Below are 25882 nucleotides of genomic sequence, written 5' to 3'. Positions count from 1 at the left end.
TGAGAACATCGTCCATGCTGAAAATCCTGTGACCTACAGATTAGACCCAAAATCTAATCCGTTCCCGGCTGTTTCTGAGGTTTGGACCCAGCATCCAGTACCACCGCTTTGCTGCTACCCAGCAGCTCTGGCCAGTGTGATAGGCCAGGGGGGAATCCATCTACAGCAACCCTGATCTATAGGACAAGGTCAGGGGTACCAGCCCAGGTACACCAGTAACGGGGTACACTCGCAGTGTCAGTTACCCGGAAGAAACCCGGCACTGTATGCCAGTAAGGAGTCCAGTGGTGACAACACTTGTAAGCCCCTCCTACTGCTGTGAGAGGCCGCATTTGGGATAACAGAAAGGAACAGTGGCAAAGTAAGCCCAGCCGGTTCCCAGCAACAGCAGACAGGGTGGCATAGGCGGTCCATCCTTTCACAGTGGATATGTTCTTAACCAACATAGAAATAATTCTGTGGACAAGATGTCATACCCGCAATCTCTAGTTGGAGATCATAAGTAAATGGAACTACAAGAAGGTCTCTTGACTATGTCATTATCCTGTCAAAAACCATGAGACACTCGCTCAGTTGTTGGCAAAGGCCAAACTTAAGCACAGAAGTGATGTCGCTGCTGGAACCAGAATACATGATTCTAACAGATGCCCATCTTACTGGTTGTTGAGCTCACCTTCAAGTACAAGTTATGCAAGACAAGTGGACTCTGATAGAGAAACGTCTTCATGTAAACATCTTGAAAATGAGAGCAGTATAGAAAGCAGTTCAACACTTTTATTCCCATCTGAAAGGAAATTCTCTCAGAAATCTCTCAGACAATTTTGCAAGGGGGCAACACAAGTCAAGTTTTGATGATGGAAGTGACAAAAATCATCTCATGGACAGAAATTAATCTGATTGCATTCTCTGCATTATGTATAGCGGGAGAACAGAGCATAGTAGCAGATTTCCTCAATAGAAAGCAAATTCCCCTGGGAGAGTGATTTCTCCACCAAGAAGTATTCCAGCTTCTAGTGAAAATATATGACCCTCCTCAAGTGGATGTCAATACAGTAGCAGCCACCATTCTGCAGATCTTGGCTCAGCAAAGGCCTTGCAGCATCCACTCTTAAGGTACAGATGTCAGCTTTGAGCGTATTCTAGGTCAAATTAGCCTCACAAGAAGATTTGTCAATCCATAAGACCTTTTGTGGCCGCAAGAGACCTTAATTTATTTCTAAACATTTTAATAATGTGTGAGCATTTTGAACCTCTGCAGAAGGTCTCCTTGAGATGGATGACATTGAAAGTTGTTTTCTTGATGGCAGTTAAATCTGCTTGCAGAGTGGGAGAGTTACAAGCACGATGGTGCAAGGAACATTTTCTTAATATCTATTTATATTAAGTGGTACTTGGAGCCAATCCAGAATTTCTGCCGAAGGTGGTATCTAGATTCCACATTAATCAGGAGGTGGTACTGCCATCATTTTATCCACATTCAAAAGATGACAATAAGAGAAAACTACATTTACTGGATCTAGTGAGAGAAATTTCCTTATCTGTCTAGAACGGATGGAATCGGGAAGACATAATAGCTCCTTGTGTTGAAACCTGGGCCCAGAAGAGGTCACACTTCCTCTAAGCAAACTATCTCCATTAAACAGGCCTACAAGAGTATCTGTTACAAGGTGCCAGAGATTCTCAGGGCCCACTCAACTCAAGCAGTGGCAACATCTAGGGCAAGCAATTCTCAGGTCTCGGTGACACAGCTCTGCAAAGCAGCTAGATGGTCATCTGTTCATACTTTTGCAAGTCATTATCAGCTGGATATCCTGTCCATTTCAGGTTCTCGGTTTGGAAAAGATGTGCTTAGTTCACCTTTTAAAATAAAAAAACAAACTCTGCCAAATATGCTGCAATTAATGTTATGTGGCTCTCACAATTGTGTACCTTTGGAACATCCCATAGTTATTGCTGCCGTGGAGTCCGAAGAAGAAAAGAATGGATTATTTTAAGTGAATTTCTTTTCTTCGAGTCCATGACAGCCCAATTTTTTCCACCCATGCTTGTTTTGTTTATATTTTTGGGAAGTCACTCAGACCCAGGGGAAGAGGAGGTGTTACCTTATATATCATTTGTGGTGTGTTTTTTTGTCATCTGCTTAACCAGGGAAAGAAACAGTTAATGCTGCCATGGAATCTCTGAAGAAATGGAATTAGCAGTAAATATTCTGTTCTTTTCACAGTGATTGTTTACATTTTAATGAGATATGTGAGACCTTTGTAATTCAGCATATATTCAGGTAGTTTATTTGAAAATTTTTTGTGTCCACCAGTGTGGCTTCGGGTGAGAATTTAAACATAAAGAAATCAGAGTTAAATGTACCCTTCCTTCTCCATGGCAACACTCACTAAAGGGATACAATGCACTCTTTTTACTGGAAAGACGTGGAGACCGTGAACAAAGGGGCTGTGGCCACAACCTTTGGAAAATGTGTTATTTTGGAATACAAAAAAAAAAGGGGTATCTCCACTTTCTTATTCACCTGTCTGCATTGGCAACACAATCACTGAGATGGTAGTGCTCCACAGAAACATGGAAGGAACTAAGGATTCTAGGGGGCCCAGATCTTCTGGCGACAGATACCAGCAGAATGGGCTGTGAGGTAAGTTAGAGGGAAAAGGAAGTTGGAGCAGGGATGAAAGAGCATATCCCCTCAATTCTAAGGATGAGGACAGTCTGCAGAAATTTCAAGTTTTTATTTCTCTTTGCAATGTGTCTAATATGGAACATTTGGTTGCGCACAATATTCTTCAAATTTACTCAGGCAACAAGACAGCAGTGTCATTCATAAACCTCCAAGGGTGCACTCAAACTTTGGTGATGAGAAGAGAGAGCAAAAATTCTCCTGTTGGCAGAATGGAGGATACTCTCTGCTATGCATTTAGCTGGGGAGGACAGTGTGACAGTAGACTTCCTGAGCAGGAATGGGAGATGTACCCAGAAGTGTTTCAGTTCATAGTAGACAGATTTAGACATCCCTAAATAGTTCTCATTGCCACCAGGGCAAATGCAAAGACAGGCTAATGTGGCTGCAGGGAGTTAATTACTTTAAACATTCAACTTTCACCCTGGTTACAGAACTTCGTGAAATCACACACCAATAGATAGCCCCCACATACCCTAAAACAAGCTGCCACTACCTAAAGACTTAATGGGTGTCAGTGCACACATACAATATACATTGTAGAACAATGCTTACTCCTAAAGATTACACATTTATTTAAAAAACCTTCACTTAATCCCCGGGTTTACCTGTTTAGTTTGGATCAGGAGGGTGGTGATTTCAATGTATCGTTTTACTTACAAATATATGGTAGCTTTAAAGAAATTCAAGAAAATTTGGTTACACTGGAATAGGTCCAGAATGGCATTGTGGCTCTTGGAGGATGAGGATGATATTTTGGTCCCCTAGAGTGTCCAGTCCTGTAGAGAACTTGCCTGCTTTCCTTTATATCTGGTATGGTGATGGTTCTTAAATCCACCTGGTGCTGTGAATGCTTTGGTTTTGTCACGTACTTAGTGATATATAAATTTTGCCTTCTGGCTTATCTTCTTCAATATTTTTGAAATGTTCTGTATTTGCTTGTCAGATACACTTCTATATCCTTTATTGCAAAATATGTTCAATCCCTTTTGGATTTTCTGTTTTTTTTTGAGTGTCTCATATTCACATTGCCAGTTGCAGGGCGCTTTTTGTTCTTTGTTTTATATGTTTTGGAAAACTTTCTACACAATTTAAGAAACAAACTAGAAGGCACTGAAATACGTTATGTAAGTTAATTAGCTACTAAAAGAGCATGGTAAATAAAATGTATAATTTTTGATCACTAAATGATAATTACGGGAAAATAATAGACAAGAAACATTTAATGGTGTGCTTAAGCCACTGCTGCACAACCTGTTTTTACTAACACAGGAACAGGTCCAGTTACGGCAAGTTCAGTAATTTATTGACAACGGTTTCTAATGTTTATGGACTCCCTCCATAACTGGGTCAGTCAATACCAACAAAATTGGTGGAAACGGGTTAGGTTACCAATCCTTAAAAAGGGAACTAGGAATTTATAGACATGTCAGCCTGACTTCTGTCATGTGTATATCATTTCAAGTGACTTTGGAAGATACACTGAAACAGATTTTAACCAATAATTTGATAAAAGTGTTGGCATGGTTTGATAAAGGGTCAGTCACACCTAACTGATGTGATTAGTTTTTTAAAAGAAAGTAAGTTTCAAACTGCATCTAAGTAGTGTAACTGATATGTTACTTTCTGTTTTTTGTTAAGGTGTCCAATACATCAGATGAGAGTACTGCGTCTACAGCAAAAGTATGTACATAGATATAGAACTGATTATAATAAAGGTAGTATTTATAAACGGAGCATATTCAGACTGGGTTAAAGTTAATAATGGTGTCTGTCCTTTTGCATCTTTTTATTAATGACCTGAAAAGTAAGGTGTCCATTTTTGCTGTTGATACTAATCTCTGTCGGGTTGCCAACACAGTAATAACTTGCTGCATAAAAATAAAATGGCACTTTGCTATCAAATGAAAAGTAAAATAACGGCTGCATATTGCGTTGCTGTGTTTAATCACAAGATGAGCGGACAATCGTTCCAAAGGGCCGATTGTCGCTTCATGTGGTTGGGTCGTACTGTTTAATAATCTCGTCTATCGCCTTCCGAACATATAGTGTGTATGCACTCGCGATCATGATCTCCACAGAGTTTACAGAGTCATGGTCTTTTCAGTCGATGCCGGCAATGAACATATCCCGGTAATTTAAATGCAGAAAGTGCTACTGAAAATTTTGTTTCAGAGTCACAGAAGCTAACGAAATTCGTAAGGACATGTGGATAGCTATAACAAGACAGTTTTAATCAGTGTGACAGGAATGCGTTACTATTGTGCTGTCATTCTCTAAATGACTAGAGAACCAGATGAGAGCACATATTTGAATGTAAATTGTGTCAGTGTGTAGGCATAAATTGCCCGAGCGATTGAACCTTCAGTCATTGTAGATAACGCTACGGTTGGAAAAATTCTTTAGTGTGTACCTAGCCTAACCAAATGCTGCTAATTATGTATAATTATATCAAAGGTCAATACAAAGACTTGTCTAACAAATTTTTCGTACAAAGAACCATACATAGGGTCATCAGTTGCAAATAAAAGAAAGTCCATGAGCATATGATGGTGTTCTTCACTGTATGGGAGGTTAGGCTGTACAATTGCTTACCACATGAGGTGATGGCAAATTATCCAAATTTAAAGATGGATAGGATGTCTTTTTCTTACAAGAAATGATGTTTGTATTTGTAATTAGTAAGAGACATTGTACGGGTAATAATTCCAGGAAAAATATTTGTGTCTGTTCGTAATATATATATATATATAAATATATATATATATATATATCACACATACATACTCGTGTATGTAAGTACGTGTGTGTATATTGCACTTTACTGTGTAATATGAGTAGTCAAGCAGATTTGAATGTTTTTTGGCAATAATGCACCCCTCTTGTTTGAACCTGCACAAGTGTATTTAATATCAAAATTGGCCTGTTTATATACTCAGCTGCACCATATTCTAATTATAATGTGTTGGTTTTAGGATCCGACACCAGTTACTACAAATCTTGCATCTCCATCAGAAGAAGATATAGCAGAAGCTGAAAAGACTAAAAACAGAAGGTAAAATTTGAGGCATGGGTAGTTTCATAAAAGATAAATATTGTAATGTAACTGTATACTGTGTAAGTACTTCTCCATCTCAATGAATGTAAACATTACTGGATGGGCCAATTAACGGGAGCAATGTACTTATTATTGAAGAATTACCAGGGCCGGTGCTAGGGTCCACGGCGCCCTAGGCATTTTTAAAAAATCGGCGCCGCCGCCTCTCTGCTCCGTCTCCTCCCCTCCACTCACTGACACTAGTAAGTGGAGGGGAGGAGACGGAGCAGAGAGGCGGCGGTGGTGACAAAATAGCCTCTTCCCCCCCCCCCCCCCCCCCCCCCCCCCCCCCCCTCCCCGTGCATCTGAATGCTGTGCGGCGGCCGTGACAGGTATGGTCAGCGGTCGCCGCACAGTTTTAAAGTCATTTAGTATTCTGTGGCGCCCTCCAGAGCCCGGCGCCCTAGGCAAGTGCCTAACCTTGCCTAATGGGAGCGCCGGGCCTGAGAATTACTAATGCAATATAGTTTTAATGATTGGTGTACATGTTGTGCCTAAGGTGCAAGGCTCCAACCAAACAAAATGTCAGTTTGCATTTAGTATATTACTGAATACCATGGACCTTGCATCCCTAGGGAATAGATGTATTGATACAAAAAGGTGTCTAGTGATGGATCTTCTTATTGATCTGTTTTAAAATAAGTTGCCTTAAAAAAAAGTGTATTTGAGCAGACATTTATATGGGAGGCTTTAATAACAGATGTATTTCTGTTTAGGCAATGAACAAATGAAGTTGGAAAACTTTGAGAGTGCCGTCTCCTACTACACCACCGCTCTCGAACTGAACCCAAGAAATGCAGTGTATTTCTGCAACAGGTATATATTGACAACTGTGGTAACAAGTTTCTATAGCATATGGTATTTGCAGTTATAAAAGAATGTTTAGAGCACAACGCATTTGGAATAAACAGTCAATGTGTATTCAAATTGAACAACCCACCTCCTTGTTTTAATACATGCAAGTATTGTTAAAGTTCACTGGTTATCTAGATCATGTTTACTTTCAGTGGGTTTAAAACAAACATACACATTGTCTACTATTTCTTTGGAAATATATTTTTGCTTTTTTCTTTTCTTCTTCTTTGCAATAAAACAATTAAGCTTTGTCACATAAAGTCAATAGAATTATTACAGTGTATACATTAAAGGACCAGTAAACACAATAATATTAATATATTAACTATGAAGGTCAAATATATTGTTCAATGTTAACCTGATATTCCACTGCAGGTTTGTTTGAAAAGTATAGATTTGCCTCTACGGTCCATTACAGTAGCCCCTCCCAGCTACTAATGGAATCTGATATAGGCCTAATAGCTGATACTTGTGCCTCATGTATACTTGTGCCACACAGTTCAATTTTGCAGAACGTTTCTGCCAAATACTCAGTGACTCTCTGCCTCCTCGGTTACTAAAGAACCCCTTCTTCGTGACTTTCTGCTGCAGAGAGGTGAACGGGTGTGTTATGGATATCATTTGTGAAATATAGATATGACCGCATGCTTACATCGACACCCAGTGATCCATGGTTTATGGTTGTCAATTGAAGTCGTAACTATTGTTGCCGTTTATCTAGACCAGCCACTCTCCGACTGTAAACGACATCCGATCTCCCAGTTATTGGAGAGTAATTCCACCACCAATTTTTCTCTCTCCTACCACTGGGGGACACTGCCAGACATTGGGGTATAGTAGTGGGATTGGGAGTTTAGGCACTAAAAACTCTTTGATTTTTACTCCTCTCCTAGATACCTCAGGTTTTTTTTTAGTTCCTTAGGAGTTAGGCCAGTTTAGTATAGGGTCCTGCCTATATGTTATTTAGTGATAGTGTTTCACGTTTTTATTTTATTTTTTCTTAAGGGTGCTTCGCGGGGATCGATCCTAAGTCCCAGAGAGGGTGAATAGTCCTGGGCTTCCTTCACCCTGATCCCCGCGCAAGGTAAGAAGTGGCTGATGCCCGGGTCTTCCTTCACCAGTCTTGCCGGCAGTTCATCCCCTAGAAGCGAGCTGTTAGTTGTTGATAGGGCTTTAGGTGCCCACGGAGGTAAACCTCTTCAGCGGGCCACAGAGATGGGTCGCACGGGGGAGATCCAGGATCCATCTCTCCCCGCCGACGGACTAGCCGGCAAGCCCCCTCCTCCATACCCCCACCTCCCCTGACAACGAGCAGCGGGGGTTCGTTAGCGCTCCCTCTATTATAGAGAGTGGCGCTGCAGGAGGAGGGCAGAGACACACACGCTACCTGGGCACTGTAACAAGCGTGTTGTGGAGAGATTACCGACAGCCATATTATAGATGAGCTGTTCGGTAACTTAGTGAGGAGCAGACATTTTTTTGATGAAGGCGGAGCTGGAGGAAGACCATCGTTTCCCGCACTTCTCAGGATCCTGCACAGCGGAGTCGCCATCTTTAGCTCACACCGAGCAGCTGCATGTCGCTTCTCTCCTCTCATTTACCTCTTCTGTGACTGGTATCGTTAAATCCTGTGTTTGTTTGTGTACAAAAACATTTTAAACATTCATGGTTGATTGTTCTACCTAGCGGGAGAGGTTAAAAGTTACTGTGGGGCTAATTTGTATCCGGGTATATAGATCTGGCTACAAATTGTGTATAGCTGTATTCTGACATTAACTGTTTAGACAATAATCATTTATCTGTCTAGTCATAATCAGTTTATACTGTATTTAACCAGTAATGTTTAACAAGGAGTCCTCTGACAGGGGATCCTCTGGAGGGTCTGCATTGTATTTTACTTGTGCCATGTGTAAAGTAAAACTTTCAAAAGGACAGCATGACAAAGGTGCCCTTTGCGCTGCTTGTGAGACCGGATCTCAGGAGCGTCCCTCCCCAGCTCAAACACCGGTAGCCATGGTAGAGCCGCCTTGGGTTAAATCCTTTGCTGCAACCATGGAGAAGTTTACTACGGTGATGTTACAGGCTGCAGAGATACGTCAGAATGTAGTTACAGAATCTCAGGTATCTCTCACTGCAGGGCAGCGCTCCACACATGTAGCAGGGGCGAGTGACCAGACAGAATTTGCAGGCACATCCTCACAGAGTTCTCTGACTCATAGTGATGATCGCCCACTTGCAGTTTCCCACAGAGCCAAAAGGGCCTCACTGGATCTAAACCAGGGTTGTAGCCCAGGCTCAGATATCCCATCAGATGAGGATGGGAATATAGTCTCGGATACTCAGGAGGAAGACTCACTGAGTATTATGACCACCTCGTGGGTAATATTGAAAGCCTGGTGTTAGGTATTAGGCATAGCCTTGGTTTTGCTGACCCTACACCCTCGGCTCCCTCAGGTTTCTCCATTTTAAAAAGGACTAAATCTCAGGTTATGTCTTTCCCACCGTCATCAGAGATGGTACAGATTGTGACTAACGCTTGGTTAAACTCAGGAAAACAGTTCGTTATGCCGGGTAGATTTAAGAGTTTTTACCCTCTTTCAACAGAGGATTGTATTAAATGGGAGGCGTCTCCTAAGGTGGACAGACCCATTATCAGGTTGTCCACTTCCTCTGCCATTCCTACCCAGGAGAGAGTATCTCTTAAAGACCCCACTGACAAAAAGTGTGACAATGCGCTCCGGTCCGCATATGTGGCTTCCGGTAGCTTGTTTAGGCCCACAATGGCATTGGCATGGGCAAATAAGGTGGTGCAGATATGGGCAGAGCAGTTGATCTCGGCCATCCAAAGTAATGCTCCGCTACCTGATCTCCTGGTTCTCGCTGAGCACATTCAGGAGACGGCGGATTATATGGGACAGGCATCCATGGATGCAGTAGCAGTCATTGCCACAATTGGCGGCCTTATTATGGCGTCACGACGTTCCCTATGGTTACGTTCGTGGACGACGGATGCTGAATCAAAGAGGTCCTTGGAAATCCTGCCTTTTGATGGAGTCACTATGTTTGGGCCGGAGCTTGAGAAAGTGATTGAGGTAGCCACAGGAGGGAAGAGTAATATTCTTCCTATGGGCTTTCGTAAACCGCGTCAAGCTCGGTTTCGGTCCTTTCGCTCCTTCTCTCAGGGCTGTGGCGGCCCACCAAGGGGTCAGCCGGCGGTTTCCAGAGGAGGCGGCGGCAGAGGTAGGGGCGCTCCCAGACGGGAAACGTCGCGTCCCAGTGAAAAACCTGCAGCATGACTCCTTGGCCCCCACGCGGGTACCCGTGGTGGGGGCACGGCTTCTTCTCTTCAAGCGCCAGTGGTGGTCAGTCACGTCGGACGCTTGGATTCGAGGAGTGGTGTCGAAAGGATATGTTATAGACTTAATCCAGTTTCCACTAATAAGGTTCCTTTCCTCACCGGTGCCCGCTTGTCCCCTCAGAAGTCAGGCCCTGCTGGAGGCAGTGGCGAAGCTTCAGGTTGCGGGAGTGGTGGTTCCGGTGCCAGGGCCAGAAAGGAGTCAGGGGTTCTACTCCAATCTCTGCTTGGTTCCGAAGCCGGACGGAACATTTCACCCTATACTGAATCTCAGGTCCTTGAACAAGCAAGTGGTAGTCCAGAGATTCAAAATGGAGTCTCTTCGGACAGTCATTGCAGGGATGGAAGAGGGAGAGTTTCTAGCTTCCATCGATATAAAAGATGCGTATTTACACGTTCCCATATGGGAACAGCATCATCGGTTCCTGAGGTTTGCGGTGAGTTCCGATCATTTTCAATTCAGAGCCCTTCCGTTTGGTCTGGCCTCTGCTCCTCGAGTGTTCACAAAAATCATGGCAGTTATGGCAAGTGCCCTGAGACGAAGGGGAGTCACGATAATTCCATATCTAGACGACCTTCTCTTAAAGGCGAGGTCTACAGAGATTTTATCTCGCCAGATTCAGACCACAATGGAGTTCTTGGAGGACCATGGGTGGATTCTGAATGGTGGCAAAATCGTCTCTCATCCCAGCTTGGCGCATGCGCTTTCTGGGATTGGTGTTCGACACAATGGTTCAGAGGGTGTTTCTTCCTCAGTAAAAGATCATCGCCCTCCAGCGGAGATTCAGAGTATTATTGGATCGTCCTCGAGTGTCCATGCTCTCCTGCATGAAACTTCTAGGAACTATGGTGTCGGTGTACGAGGCAGTTCGTTTGCCCAATTTCATTCCCGGTCTCTTCAGTTAGAGATTCTCCGGAAATGGTCGGGGTCACAGGAACAGTTGGACAGACAGTTCATTCGACTGTCTCCTTTAACTCGACTGTCATTAACATGGTGGCTCTCCACGAGCAAGCTAAGCAAAGGTCAGAACCTCAAATCGGGCCCCTGGACCTTAGTGACCACAGACGCAAGTCTTTCGGGTTGGGGAGGAGTCACGGGACCGTTAAGGTTTCAGGGACTCTGGTCTCCCCAGGAGTCAGCTCTTCCCATAAACATATTGGAGTTGAGAGCTGTTCTCAAGACTCTGTTAAAAGCTCAGTGGTTTCTGGAAGGAAAACACCTGCAGATACAGTCAGACAATGCCACGGCTGTGGCTTACTTGAATCATCAAGGAGGAACTCGCAGCAAGGCAGTCATGCAAGAGGCTGCCAAGATTCTAATCTGGGCGGAACATCACGTTCCCCAGATCTCGGCGGTATATATCCCGGGAGTGGACAACTGGGAAGCCGATTTCCTAATCAGGGAGAAAGTTCATCCAGGGGAGTGGTCCCTGTGCAAATAGGTATTCGCTCTTCTAGTCCAGAGATGGGGTCTACCAGAAATAGACCTCATGGCTTCCAGACTGAATTGTCAGGTCCCTCGGTATTGTGCAAAGTCCCGGGACCCTCGAGCATACGCAGCAGACGCCATGGCGATTCCGTGGAGCTTCAGGCTGGTGTATCTGTTCCCACCTTTTCCGATGCTGTCTCGTGTTCTGAAAAAAGCTAAAAAGATCAGGCAATCTTGGTAGCCCCTCATTGGCCTCGCAGGGCGTGCTTCTCAGACATTCTGGGAATGTCAGCAGATCAGCTGTTTCGTCTGCCCATGCGCGCAGATCTGCTAGTTCAGGGCCCTCTTCATTATCTCAATTTAGATCGGCTGGCTTTGACGGCGTGGCTGCTGAATCCTTAGTTCTTAAGGCTAAGGGTTTTTCGTCATGAGTTATTGCCACCATGATTAGGGCAAGAAAGTCATCTTCTGCGGCTATTTATCATAGGATCTGGAAGATTTATATCCTTTGGTGTGAATCCAGGGGTTTCCATACTTCCAGGTTTAGCCTGTCTAGACTGTTTGCTTTTTTGCAGGAGGGCCTGGATAAGGGACTCAGACTGGGTTCCCTTAAAGTTCAGGTGTCTGCACTGTCAATTTATTTTCAGCGAAAATTGGCACCTCTGAGTGAGGTTCAGACCTTTTTACAAGGAGTCCTTCATATTCAACCCCCATTTTCTCATGCGGTAGAACCTTGGGACTTGAATTTAGTGTTGAGGGCTCTTTGTCTTCCTCCATTCGAGCCCCTTCTACCGCAGAATTGCACCATCTGTCTTGGAAGACGGTTTTTCTTCTAGCTATATCTTCAGCTAGGAGGGTGTCTGAATTGGCAGCACTCTGTTGTAGTTCTCCATTTTTGATGTTTCATGAAGATAGAGCGGTGTTACGTACTAAACCTTCCTTTGTTCCAAAGGTAGTGTCTAGGTTCCATCTCAACCAGGAGATTGTGGTTCCGGCATTTCGTCTGGATTTGTCAACTGACTCTGTTGATTACGATCTTCATCTACTGGATGTGGTTAGGGCTCTCCGGTGCTATGTGGACCGCACAGCCTCTACTCGTAAAAAACAAAGGATCTGTTCGTTTTATACAACGTCAAGAAGCGTGGTTGGCCGGCGTCTAAACAGACTATTGCTCGGTGGATCACTTCCACTGTTAGTCTGGTTTATGTCCGAGCTTCTCGGCCAGTTCCTCAGACGCTTAGGGCTCACTCGACCAGGGCTGTTGGTGCATCCTGGGCGGCACGCCATGAGGCTTCGGCTGAACAACTGTGCAAAGCGGCCACTTGGACGTCTGTTCATACTTTTGTAAAGTTTTACAGATTGCAGGCTTTCGCATCTTCTGATGCAAGCTTTGGCAGGAAAGTATTACATGCAGCCGCTCCAGAGCATTCCCTCCCATGAGGCTGCTTTGGTATGTCCCCAATGTCTGGCAGTGTCCCCCAGTGGTAGGAGAGAGAAAAGAGGATTTTTACTTACCGTAAAATCTATTTCTCTTTCTCCACTGGGGGACACTGCGCTCCCTCCCTTGCTCTGTAGACGATCTGATTATGAATGTTTTCGATTTACATTCTTTTGTCCTTTGGGCAGCTCCTTATAGTACACTTGGTTAGTCAAAACTGAGGTATCTAGGAGAGGATTGGCATAGCAGAGGAGGGGAGTAAAAATCAAAGAGTTTTTAGTGCCTAAACTCCCAATCCTACTACTATACCCCAATGTCTGGCAGTGTCCCCCAGTGGAGAAAGAGAAATAGATTTTACGGTAAGTAAAAATCCTCTCTTTTCACCAGCACCTGGAACTGCCTTTTGCTTCTGGGTATTGTGTAGCTGCTGCAGCACCTATTTGCAGGTTGATCTGGCTAAATTCTCCTCACTGCTGACTTTGATAAGTAATGCTGGGCAGCAGGCAGAGGGTTGACTCTGGATGCTTGTCTTAAGGCGTGCGGTATGGAGGAGGATGGGCTATGTTTAATTTCAAAGATCAAAAATGCCTTTGCTCTTGACTGCACTCAATACCCCAATGGCTGGGGTTACCCAAATGGAGGCCAGAAAAAAGACGTAATGTCATTACACATCACTTAATATATTCTAAGTTCAAAATAAAGACAATAGGTGGCAACAAATATGTGGTTTAAAATAGTAACATTTCTTAGACTCTGGTAAATGGCATCATAACCCTTGGATATTTATGTAAAGAACAAAAACATTTCACTAAAATTTAGATTTTTACATGCACAGGGTGTAAAGTAATTTAACTATGTATGTATTGCTAACCTGTTACATTTTTGTATTGCATAGGGCGGCAGCTTACAGTAAATTGGGAAACTATGCTGGCGCTGTGCGAGACTGTGAAGAGGCTATTACAATTGACCCCAGTTACAGCAAAGCCTTTGGTAGAATGGGGTAAGAACTACTTGTGATAAATTAACAAGCATGTCTTTATATGTATCTAGATTTTTCACTCTTCAGCTTTTCTTTGCTATGAGAATCGTCTTCTCTGTTTCAGTCTGGCTCTGTCAAGTCTCAATAAGCATTCTGAAGCTGTGGGCTTTTACCAAAGGGCCTTGGAGTTGGATCCAGAGAATGACACCTATAAATCGAATCTTAAGATTGCAGAACAGAAAATGAAAGAGATGCCCAGTCCGGTGCGTTGCCATCCTTTGGTTTTGAGTAACGAGGATAAATCCAGGGTATAAGAAATATAAAGTTTATATTTGCTTCTTACAGATGGGAGCTCCTGGAGGTTTTGATCTAGCTGGACTGCTCAACAATCCCGGCTTTATGAGCATGGTAAGTGGTTTGTTACTATTTCATATTGTTGTGCTTTACATTGCATCATCATCAGTTATTTATATAGCGCCACTAATTCCGCAGCGCTGTACAGAGAACTCATTCACATCAGTCCCTGTAAATTCCAGTCTAAATACACACACACACACACACACACACACACACACACACACACACACACACACACACACTAGGGTCAATTTTGATAGCAACCAATTGACCTACCAATATGTTTTTGGAGTGTAGGAGGAAACTGGAGCACCCGGAGGAAACCCACGCAAACACTGGGAGAACATACAAACTCCACACAGATACGGCCACGGTCGGGAATTGAACTGATAACCCCAGTGCTATGAGGCAGAAGTGGTAATCACTTGGCCACTGTGTATGGAATAGTTCATCCACGTAGCTTTTGCATAGCACTGGGCTAGGTTACTCTGGCATATCTAACTACTCTGGTATAGTGTTTTGTTTTGTGGAATGTGCTTAATTTTTTATACAATGCATTCTTTCATTTTTAAAGCAATCCTATTCATTGCTCCACAAATGCACTATAAAAGTAGTATTACTTTGGAAGCACATTTCTCATTTTTAGATAAAGAATATACATGTTTATTGTACATGTACTGTATTCTGCACACATTAAATATATTGTAATCAATAAATATTAATGTATCATGATATTGATAATATCTTTTAGATGTGGTACTGTTTAACATACTTGCAAAACAATAATAGTGGTGTTAATTAGTTTTCCTTAGCTAAGCTACTGAGAATTACTTCCAGCCTAAATAACTAGAGAAGTCCAATTTTTTGCTGTTTTTCATATATTAAAACTAAAAACCGATAAAGAGAATTACATCCAGGATATCAAATAGAATTTGGAATGAGCAGTTTTTAGTAGAATGATTCTTTCAGAAGAATGAATTGACCGTTAAATCAAGCACACCTTTACAAGTATATATGTGGAAGATAACTGCTGGGATTGATTCATTCATTTTGCTATCAAAATTACAATTTTATGTTAAACGGACCCATGACACTTTATTAAATACCATCCTTAAGATGATAAACATCCTCTTTACATTACTGTGCTTTCTCTCTTTATCCGTGCTCATTTTATACACTCTTCCCTTAAAACCTTTTGCCACAGTATTAAAGTCCCCTTTTACTATACTAGTGTCTCTTGCAGTGGAGGTCATTGTTCCCGCCTTCCCTAATATAAACTGCTTTCTTTTATGTAATATTTCTCCACTTCCTCTTTTATACCCTGTGTTGTTGGTGGTCAGCCGAGACCCCTCATTGAAAAATCACTGCTTCCCAATAATATTTCCTATCTCGACCTTTATACAACGGTGTCTCCTATTATCTTTTCTCTCCGTCCATTGTAAGTATTGTTGATGGTCATTTACTTGGAGTACGGAATGCATCTTCATCACGAGCTGGGGTTTTCCTGGACTGCAATTCATGTCACAGTTGTAAAGAGGCGATGAAATTGTAGGGCTTCTGTCCAATGAAATTACTTGTGGCTTTAGCCAATGAAACCACAATGATTATATGGGTAGGTAAGTAGAATTAATGAGACTTCCTGGTAAAACAATAGTTTCAAATAAACCTTGGGTGTAAATACTTTGCAAAATATAGGTTACATGTAACCTAAAATGGTACCAGCCTTTAACTCTCTTCTTTTTCTCTTCCTTAGTAATTATTGAAATAGTTGAGCCACTCTGATGTTTACCACAACCACCTGTCATTTCAGGGATTACATTACCCACTTTTTGAATGAACAAGAAGACTGGGTCTTTGTGGTCGGTCGTCCATGGCATGGAACAGGGAGAGTTCTTGGTGGCTCTAGATATCAAGGATGCCTATCTCTCAAGTTCCCATCTGGGAGGGTCATCCGTCTTTCTTGAGGTTTGTGCTTCGGTCAGAGCATTTCCAACTTCAGGCTCTTCCATTTGGTCTGGCCACAGCCCCGCGGATCTTCACCAAGATTATGGCGGTCATGGCTGCTCTGCTAAGGTCCAAGGGAATTGCGATCATCCCTTACCTGGAAGATCTTCTTTTAAAGGCTCCAGAGGTACTTCAGTCTCATATTCAAGTAGTGATCCAGACTCATGAATCCCACGGGTTGATTCTCAATTTCAAAAAGTCCAAGTTGATCCCATCTCTACGGATGAACTTTTTGGGACTTTTATTCGACACCCGACAACAGTGGGTGTTTTTACCTCTGGACAAGATTCTAGCCTTGCAGAAGATGGTGACATCTCTTTTGTCGGCAAAACAAACCTCTGTTCATTTTGGCATGCGCGTTTTGGGCACGATGGTATCGACATTCGAGGAGGTCCAGTTTGCTCAGCTTCATGCATGGGACTTTCAGGTGGAACTTTTGTCGAAATGAAACAAATCCCATCTGAATCTATCAGGCCAGGTATTTCGCATGTCTCCACATGTGCGTCATTCGCTTCTTACGTGGTTTCAAAAACAAATTCTCTGCAGGGGTCGTCCATTCTCCAATCTGGGATTGGACCTTGATCACAACGGACGCAGTCTTCGGGGTTTGGGTGCCGTCTGTTTTCACACTCGCTTTCAGGGTCTTTGGACTCTTATGGAATCCAAGCTTCCAATTAATGTATGCAGTGTTCCGTGCTCTGTTAAGCGCAGCATTTGCTGCATGGAAGGAAGGTGTAGACTCAGTCGGAGAGTGCCATGGCGGTAGCATATCTCAATCACCAGTGCGGCACCAGGAGTCCCTTAGCCATGCGAGAGACGCACAAGATCTTTCAGTGGGCTGAAGCTCACGTTCCGGCGGTTATGGCCATCTTTATTCCAGGAATAGAAAATTGGGAAGCCGATTTCCTAAGCAGTCAGACTCTGTATTTCGGTGAATGGTCCCTCCATCCGGAGGTGTTTCGCCAGTTTGTAGACAGGTGGGGTCAGCCAGACGTCGACATTATGGCGTCTCGGTTGAACCACAAGGTTGGCCTCTTCTGCTCCTGCGCAAGAGATCCTCTGGCTGTCTCAGTAGGTGCCATGTCTGTTCCTTGTAAGTACAGTTTAGTGTACCTTTTCCCAGTGGTAGCCATGCTTCCACGGGTGTTTAAAAAAAAAAAAAAGGTGAGGGTGTTCCGGGTCTTCTAGTGGTGCCGGATTGGCCTCGCAGGGCCTGGTACACAGTTGTGCTATCCATGGTAAGAGGCCGCTACACCCAGACCTAATAACTCAAGGACCCTTTTGTCATCTAGGTTTGGAACATCAGGCTTTATTGGCACGGCTGTTGAAGCCATGATCCTAAGAAATAAGGGTTTTTCTGAGCATGTGGTGCAAGCCATGCTTCGGGCTCGGAAACTGGGTTCAGCAAAGATTTATCATAGAGTCTGGAGAGCATATATTGCCTGGTGTGAAAAAAAGGGGTATCCTACCTCTTCTTTTCGATTGGCTATGTTGCTTTTGTTCTTGCAGAACGGCCTGGATGTGTGGGTTGCGCCTTAGTTTTCTCCTAAAGGTCTGGTGTCGGCCCCTTTCGGTCTCCTTTTAGAGATGACTCGCTGTGATGCTGCATGTGCAAACTTTTTCATTCAAGGGGTGCTCCATGTGCAACCTTCATATGTACCTCTGGTAGCACCGTGGGATTTACGTTTGGTGCTGAAACATCAGCCTTTTGAACCCTTGGATATGGTAGATTTCAAATTTCTGACCTGGAAGACTGCCTTTCTTTTGGCCATCTCTACGGCAAGAAGAGTTTCAGAGCTTGCAGTCTTATCTTGCAAATCTCCTCCTCTTGTTTTTCATGAGGGTAGGGAAGTTCTTCGGACCAAGCCTGCTTTCCTCCCTAAAGTAGTGTCTAGGTTTTACTTAAATCAAGACATTGTCATTCCTGCCCAGACTACATCTAGGTATTCGGAGGACGAAGTTTCTTTTTGTTTTCTCGATGTAGTCCAAGCCTTGCGCATTTATGTGCGTAGGACTCAGAATGTGCGCAAGACTGATTCTATGAAGCTGGTCAGCTTCCAAGGTGACTATTGCACGGTGGATTACGGCGGTAATCCGTCAGGTTTATAGTAGGGCTGGACAGCCTGCTCCAGATAATCTTCAGGCACACGCTACGAGGTCTATGAGTGCTTCCTGGGTGGCACGGCATGGAGCCTCGAGTGAACAGTTGTTTCGGGCAGCCACGTGGTTTTCTCTACACACATGCACTTGCTTTTACAAGTTTAATGTGTTTGCATCCAAGGATGCAAGTTTTGGAAGAAAGGTGTTTTGTGCAGTTTCTTCTGAGAGCTGCCTCCCGTGATGCGGATTTGTGATGTCCGCTATGTTCCCAGTGTCCCCCAAAGGATGTTGGCGAAAATAGGATTTTTATAATTACGTAAAATCCATTTTTCTTAGTCCATTGGTGGACACCGGGCACCCACCGTTAATGCTCTGGTTTCTCCTACTATTTGACATGTCTTATTTTTGAGAGAATGTTTTTCTCTGTTCCTGTTTTCTCTCTCTCTCTCCGTTTTCTGGGGGCTTGGTTAAACATAAACTGGCTAAACAGGAAGTGGGGTATAGAGAGGGAGGAGCTAGGGCTTCTTTAACTGAAGTTCTTAAAGTGCCAGATCGCCCTGTCCCTACTCTCTACCCCAATGTCCCCGGTGTACCCCAATGCATAAGAGAAACGGATTTTAAGTAAGTATAAAAATCCTATTATATGATGAATTACAAATTTGTGGGTGCGTTTGACAATCTGTTGCGAATACAAGCACATCAACTTGTAGATAGGAGTGACTTGGAGATCGCAGTTCACAAAAGAGCATGCCCTTTTACAAGTGGTAGTACCTTAGCTTTGTGTAATCCTGTGCATGATGTAATCATGATTGACAACATCTGTAATATGTCTGATGGTATTCATCATCTACATTCTTTCTTTTTATTTTATTCAGGCATCGAATCTCATGAATAACCCACAAGTACAGCAGTTGTAAGTTTTTGTAGTATTCATTGTACATTGTGCAAATATGTTACACAAAGTTTTGTGTTCTGTGTTTAAAGGACAACAATCATAACATTTCCATTTAAAAATCTGTTGCATAGTTAAATATATTCTCATAATTGGAGAGATATTATAATTCCACTCCACGTACCTCTCTGTAAATTGGGTATTAGTGTGGTAGTGGCAATATTAAGTGAATAACTACTTGCACTTGCTTTGCAATTTCTGCAAAGTCCTTTTCAGTAAAACCTTAAAGTAGAAGGTGTGGGGGAAGGGACATAAAAATGACCAAAAGATCAGACATCATACATTAGGAAATTGGTCGCAAATGGTTAGGTGGACGTGTAGTTATGTAAAATTGCTGCTCACAGGGCAGGGGACGTGCAGCCATGATTGGGTTTTGCACACTGCTAGTGATTTAGAATGCAAGATTTCAGTCTATATTTGAAGACAAATGGTGATCATTTGACACAAGAAATGAAGGATTTATCTGCTTTTATGAGATAATCCTGCTACCTCGGTTATTAACAGGCAATTTGTGGGCATGACACAGGGCTAATAGTTCCAACTCCAACTGTAAGGTATGATTGAGCTGTGGGAGTTGATGGTAGTTTTCCATTAAATACAATCATAATTTATTTATATAGCATCTATTTACAAAAGAAAAGGAGACCGCACCAGGTATCCATAAGTTTCCTCACAAATGTATATATTAATCAAGCATTCATAGAATACAATATACATCCCGAGGACAGGTGCACCCAATCATTGAATTACTATAAACCAAAGTAGAGAAGAAAGAAAAGAAATGATCTTGTGGGGCACTCAAATGGAAAAATATATTTGAAAAATATTCTAATTCTGTTAAATTTCTCTTTATTATATTAATACATTAAAACTTTCTAGTAGTGAAATATAAAAAGTGCATATTGGATTGAAACATGAAATAAGATTGGAACTGATAAAATAGACAATTTTAATTGTCTAACCGCGATACTGCTCAGATTTACTAAAACAAACTCCTTAAACACACGGGGCTAGATTTACTAAGCTGCTGGTTTGAAAAAGTGGGGATGTTGCCTATAGCAACCAATCAGATTCTAGCTGTCATTTTCTAGAAGGTACTAAATAAATGAAAGCTAGAATCTGATTGGTTGCTATAGGCAACATCCCCACTTTTTCAAACCCGCAGCTTAGTAAATCTAGCCCACGGTGTTCTAGTAAACCTTATCTCTCTGCACACACGGGAAACATAACTAACTATATACTAAACATATCTAGAGATAATCTTGTAACAATGGTTTACCCACTTATTTTATAGTTTAGAGCGTATGTCCAGTATTGGGGTATCATATAAACCCTCTAACGATTATGGGCATTATAACGGACTGTGACTCTTTAAATCGCTAAGTGGTATCGTCTTTAGCCTCTAGATAGTATAAGTATGCTTGTCAACCACTGAGCAGTAAACGCGGCGTCTGCCGACGCGCGTTTTGCTATTAGCTTTAACGAGGCAAAGGTTAAAGTTAATAGCGAAACGCACGTTGGCAGACGCCGCGTTTACTGTCAGAAGTTTTGCTAATATTCCTAGTTATCTTATATTTAAGATTGCCTTTGATTCAAATGAACAAACTTGTTAGAAATAGTAAAAAAAAACCTGCTTTAGATGCCGCTCCATTAGATCTGCATTAGGCTTGAATAGCGCTTGTTACGAGCAATTGTATACAGTCCTCACGGGACCTATCAATGAGTCACGCTTATAAATATATCAGTCCAATAGGTCTCCCTAGGTGTTCTCAAGCGAACACATTTAGGAGGCTATTCAATTGTCCGCGGGATTGCCGAAAATCCGGTAATCCTGCGCGGAAAAACCATTAATACGGTAATTTACTCGCTGGATTTCAGCTCGCAGCTCAGCTGCGAGCTGAAATCCAGCGACAGATTACCGTATTAACGGTAATAGTTTTTCCGCGCTTGAAGCCGCGGACAATTGAATACCCCCCTAAGAATCTTGTGTATAGGAGTGGACAGGAGTGCTATTGCACGCTGCATACAGGGATAGATCATATCTAGCTAATACGATCTCTGCTACGTGCAGTGTTGACAAGCATACTTATACTATCTAGAGGCTAAAGACGATACCACTTAGCGATTTAAAGGGGGGTATTCAATTGTTCGTCCGGACCTCAGAAAAACTCGCGCTCTAAAACTATTACCGTTTAATATGGTAATTACTCGCTGAATTTCAGCTCGCAGCTCCCTGAGCTGCGAGCTGAAATTCAGCGAGTAAATTACCGTTTGAACGGTATTTACGCGCGATATTACCTTATTAACGGTAATAGTTTTAGAGCGCGAGTTTTTCTGAGGTCCGGACGAACAATTGAATACCCCCCCCAAAGAGTCACAGTTCGTTATAATGCCCATAATCGTTAGAGGGTTTATTTGATACCCCAATACTGGACATACGCTCCAAGCTATAAATTAAGTGGGTACACCATTGTTACAAGATTATCTCTAGATATGTTTAGTATATAGTTAGCTATGTTTCCCGTGTGTGCAGAGAGATAAGGTTTACTATAACACCGTGTGTGTTTAAGGAGTTTGTTTGGAGGCCAATAATATTAACTAGAAGGAAATCAATCACACAAACTATAGCAATTAAACCTAAGACATGTGTCCATGAGAATCAGAATATGCTTAATTGTAAATCTGAGCAGTTTTGCGGTTAGACAATTTCTGTAGTGCTTTACAATTGGAAACAAACAGTAATAAAACAATACTGGTTAATATATACAGACAGAGCGGGAAGAGAGCCATGCTCGTAAGCTTACAGTCTATGGGATATACAGGAAGGTATCCTAGAAAGAATGTAAAATGAGAAGACCCAGTGCAAAGCCTTGGGACATTATTCCAGTTCTTGAAACAGAAAAAGAGCAATAGGGCATGAATAAGCAACTTCAAAACGAATGGTCTAGTACTGTAGTATCTGAGTGAAGAGTATGGAAATAAATTGGGTTGAAAGGGGCATCAGGGTAGAAAAGTGATCTTGGAATTTTATTTATTAGATATGCAATGTAATTCCTCTTTAGTTGATCTCGGTTAAAACTAGATTGCCCAAAACGCCATACAATTGAAAGAGGCATTTAGGACAAAAACAAAATGTTCCAAAAATTCTGAGCTAGCAGATAGAAGATAAAATAGAAACTGGACAAATAAGACTAGTTAACCTTTTCAAGGATTGGTATGACATGTGCATGCTTAAATTAAGAGGGAGAAATTCCATAAGACCAGGAACAATTGAGAATATAAATGGAAGCAAAGGTATGAGAAGTGATGGAATCAAGAATACTGTAGTGTACTAGAATGATGGTTAAAGGAGGACATAACCAAGGCTTTAAGGCAATTCCACATTTTGTAATAGAAATGCTGAAAAGTTAACACCCACCCTCTCTTCTCCCCCTTACATGAATTACATGGGTCCCGCCGTGGGCCCTCCTCCATTGCACTGTAGGGATCAATGTTTTTAATAGGTCTCCATTACACCAGTTCAAACCAATGACATTTGAGCAGTGCTATCACCACACGACCAACAAAGTTAGCGGCCTGAAGCAGCGCAGCAGTGAGATTAGAAAAAGATGCCAACATAGGTCTCAGCTTGTGGCATTTTTGGGCAGCGAGCCCTCTGTTCTGGAGTCCAGTTAATGGATTCCAACAGTGCAAGGAAACAGGTCCTTGGACAGGAAACCCCATAATTTAGTTAAGAGTGGAGCAAGAGGGATGGTGGGAATTAGCACTAAAATATAGAGAACATGTAACATGTATTTCACTTACCTTTAAAGGGGTGGTCCAGTACTGGACAACCCCTGCTATTTTAGAACAATCACCTTCACCCCTTCCTACCAACTCCTATATATGGATTTTGAAAATGAGCAGTGCAACACCAGTACCATAGAACAGGAATTACAGGAAGCAGTACAAATTAAATAAGGCATAATGCACTGACTTTTTGTTTGAAAATTGACACTAGATGTAGTTATGTCTGGAGGAAAGAAGTGAAGTGTGGGAGCAGCCAAAGCCAGAATGGAGGAACTGTCACTTGTGGGGCTGGTTCTGATCTCTTATCCCATACACTTAACTCTTTTCTGTACTTTGGTTTTCAGAATGTCAGGAATGATCTCTGGTTCCAACAATCCTATGGCTGGAGCAGCAGCTGCAGGAAACACACCTCCTACTGACCTAGCTAGTCTTATACAAGCGTATGTACAGATTCCTCTCTTTTATTTATTTTCTTCTTCCCACTTTGTTTTCAGTAGCTTTTGCATCTTAATTCAACACAACAGAGGCATTTTTCCTACATTGTAGTAGGCATATTAAACTGGGTATTTGGATTCCACATGTGGCTCTACTTTCTAGTTAATGTCCCTTAGGCATTTTCATTATTATTGAAATGCAGCACCTACATTATTTTGCAATTCTTGCAGTGAAAGTTGAAGTATTAAAATATGTAGATTTATGTCCATTGCTCACCACAGAACACCTTATTTCTCTGTATATTTTTTTCAATTATTAACATACCTAGGTGTTACATTAATGTTGGAGGCTAGCTTAAAGGACAGAGCCACTCAAAACTGAAATGTTCATTAAATAAGAACGATTGTTTTTGTGCATCCATTTATTTGATGGAGTATATCTGTTGCTTATCATTTGTATTTAATGTTTTAGTCTAAGAATTTGGAGATTAATGATTTGAAGCCTAGGAATTTCTTTTTATGAAATGTGTTTTATTTATTTATTTTTTATTTTTTTATATTTTAGAGGACAGCAGTTTGCCCAACAAATGCAGCAGCAAAATCCAGAACTAATAGAACAGTTACGCAGTCAGATCAGAAGCCGAACACCAAGTGCAAGTAATGAGGAGCAGAATCAATGAGATGCTTCCAGCATGCCAAGAGATTGTAATTTTTTTAAAGAAACTGGGTAGGAAGTACCAAGTGACCATGCCACAGTCCGTCTTCCTCTTAGATTTGTGCTATTAACAAACTTTGATGGAGAATTATTTTTTTTTGAAATGTTAACTAGTGTTCTATTCCTCATCCACCATCTCCAAAAGGATCCATTAAGTGTCACTTTCCACAAGGTAGCACAAAGGGCTGATCTGGTTTGGACATCTAGTCTTTCTGCTCCTGTTGAAAAATAAACCTACAATATATTGGTGTTTCCCTCCCTCCCTCCCTCCCTGACCTGTCTTTGTCTGCATATAATTTATACAGAGGGTGTATTCATGGGTTTGCACCATTTACCCATTTGTGATTTACTGACTTAAAATGACACCGATTATGTTTCAGGTGTACAGAGAACTTGCTAGTTGGAAAATGAAATGTATGGTTATGGACAAACAATAATGAATTTGTGGCTCCCAACAGAAAGAGGATCCTAACTGTTGTCATTTTTTAAATGAATTTCAAAATACATCTCTTCAGACTCTACAATATTTCAAGCTCTGTGTGGAATTTACAGAAACTGTTTCTAGATTCGAGAGCCCTCCTGTTAGTCATTCTGTATTGTAAGAAGAATTCTGACAGCCAAATGTTGTCCATGGCCAACATGTTTTAATAAAATGACTGAATGATGACATTGGAAAATTCATGCTTCTTTATATTATTTCTACAAATAAAAGAAAAATATAATGGCAGATAGTTCTGAAGAGCAGTTTGTTAGATAGTTAGAAGTCACAGAACTCTCCTATGTAGTAATACACAGTGTTACCTTTTCTTCATAATGGTTAAAGTAAACAAAGGTAAGTATTTTGTTTTATTTTTGTATGTGTTTACAGGTGGATTTACTTTTAGTAAAAAAAAAAAGCTTATCATGCAATAACTGGGTCTTAGCTGCAGGAGCTCTAAACTAGAAGGCATCCTTGCCAAATTGTACACACAAAATTAGATGAACTGATATCTATACACTTTTATTTTTATTAGAGATAAAATCTGAAGAGGGTTGCTTTATGCACATACCATATTGTAACCTAGATATCCCAAAGCATGTGGTCTTGTTCCCACTCATTCCCTCTATATACAGTGTCTATAAAGTATTCAAACTCTTGCTTTGGCATGTTTCATGATGTAAATAAATATGCCAATGTTAAATAAAGCTTAATTACAAATGAAAAACAATAATATTCTGCCTTTGTAAGATACCTAAATAAAGCCTGCAGGAATTGCTTGTCTTCTGATGTCACATAATTGAAAAGTGTTTAATTTCCAAAATAAATACATCTGTGTGTAAGAGGCTTTAGAGTTAGTTAATGCTTTTTGTACAAGAACATTTATTATGAAGATCACTTAATATCCCCTACAAAACTAAATCCATCATAAAAAAAATAGTGAATATAACACAATTGAATTTGTCTAGACCAAGTCATCTTGAAAACAGGACGGACAATTATTGGTGAGGCGTCTTTGTAAAATTTAGTGTTGCATAGCAGAGGTGAGGGAAACTGTCCACGGGGCAGCAATAGCCCCAGCACCTCACCAAACTCCTAGACAAGGATGGCAAAAAAAAAAAAAAAATATTGTTAAAAAATTCCATTAAGTATTGTAAACCGTTTGTTAGACAGTGGAGGGGGGACTATGATCTGATAATATGGAGTACAATTTT

General features: G+C 41.7%; 1 protein-coding gene across 1 annotated transcript in view; it reads left to right on the top strand.

Annotated features, from left to right (window-relative positions):
* The window catches only part of SGTA (small glutamine rich tetratricopeptide repeat co-chaperone alpha), a 32608-nt gene extending 7741 nt beyond the window's left edge, over positions 1-24867 (top strand). The window contains 9 exon segments of the mRNA XM_075205483.1: positions 5662-5724; positions 5726-5741; positions 6500-6599; positions 13756-13860; positions 13964-14102; positions 14185-14247; positions 19176-19213; positions 23386-23481; positions 24041-24867. Of these exon segments, the coding sequence (XP_075061584.1) occupies positions 5662-5724; positions 5726-5741; positions 6500-6599; positions 13756-13860; positions 13964-14102; positions 14185-14247; positions 19176-19213; positions 23386-23481; positions 24041-24155 (735 nt within the window). The 3' untranslated portion in view covers positions 24156-24867.
* Positions 24868-25882: the final 1015 nt, after the last annotated feature.

The sequence above is a fragment of the Mixophyes fleayi genome, chromosome 1, assembly GCF_038048845.1.
Source record: "Mixophyes fleayi isolate aMixFle1 chromosome 1, aMixFle1.hap1, whole genome shotgun sequence".
NCBI lineage: Eukaryota > Metazoa > Chordata > Amphibia > Anura > Limnodynastidae > Mixophyes > Mixophyes fleayi.
This window is presented reverse-complemented; position numbering and strand designations above follow the sequence as displayed.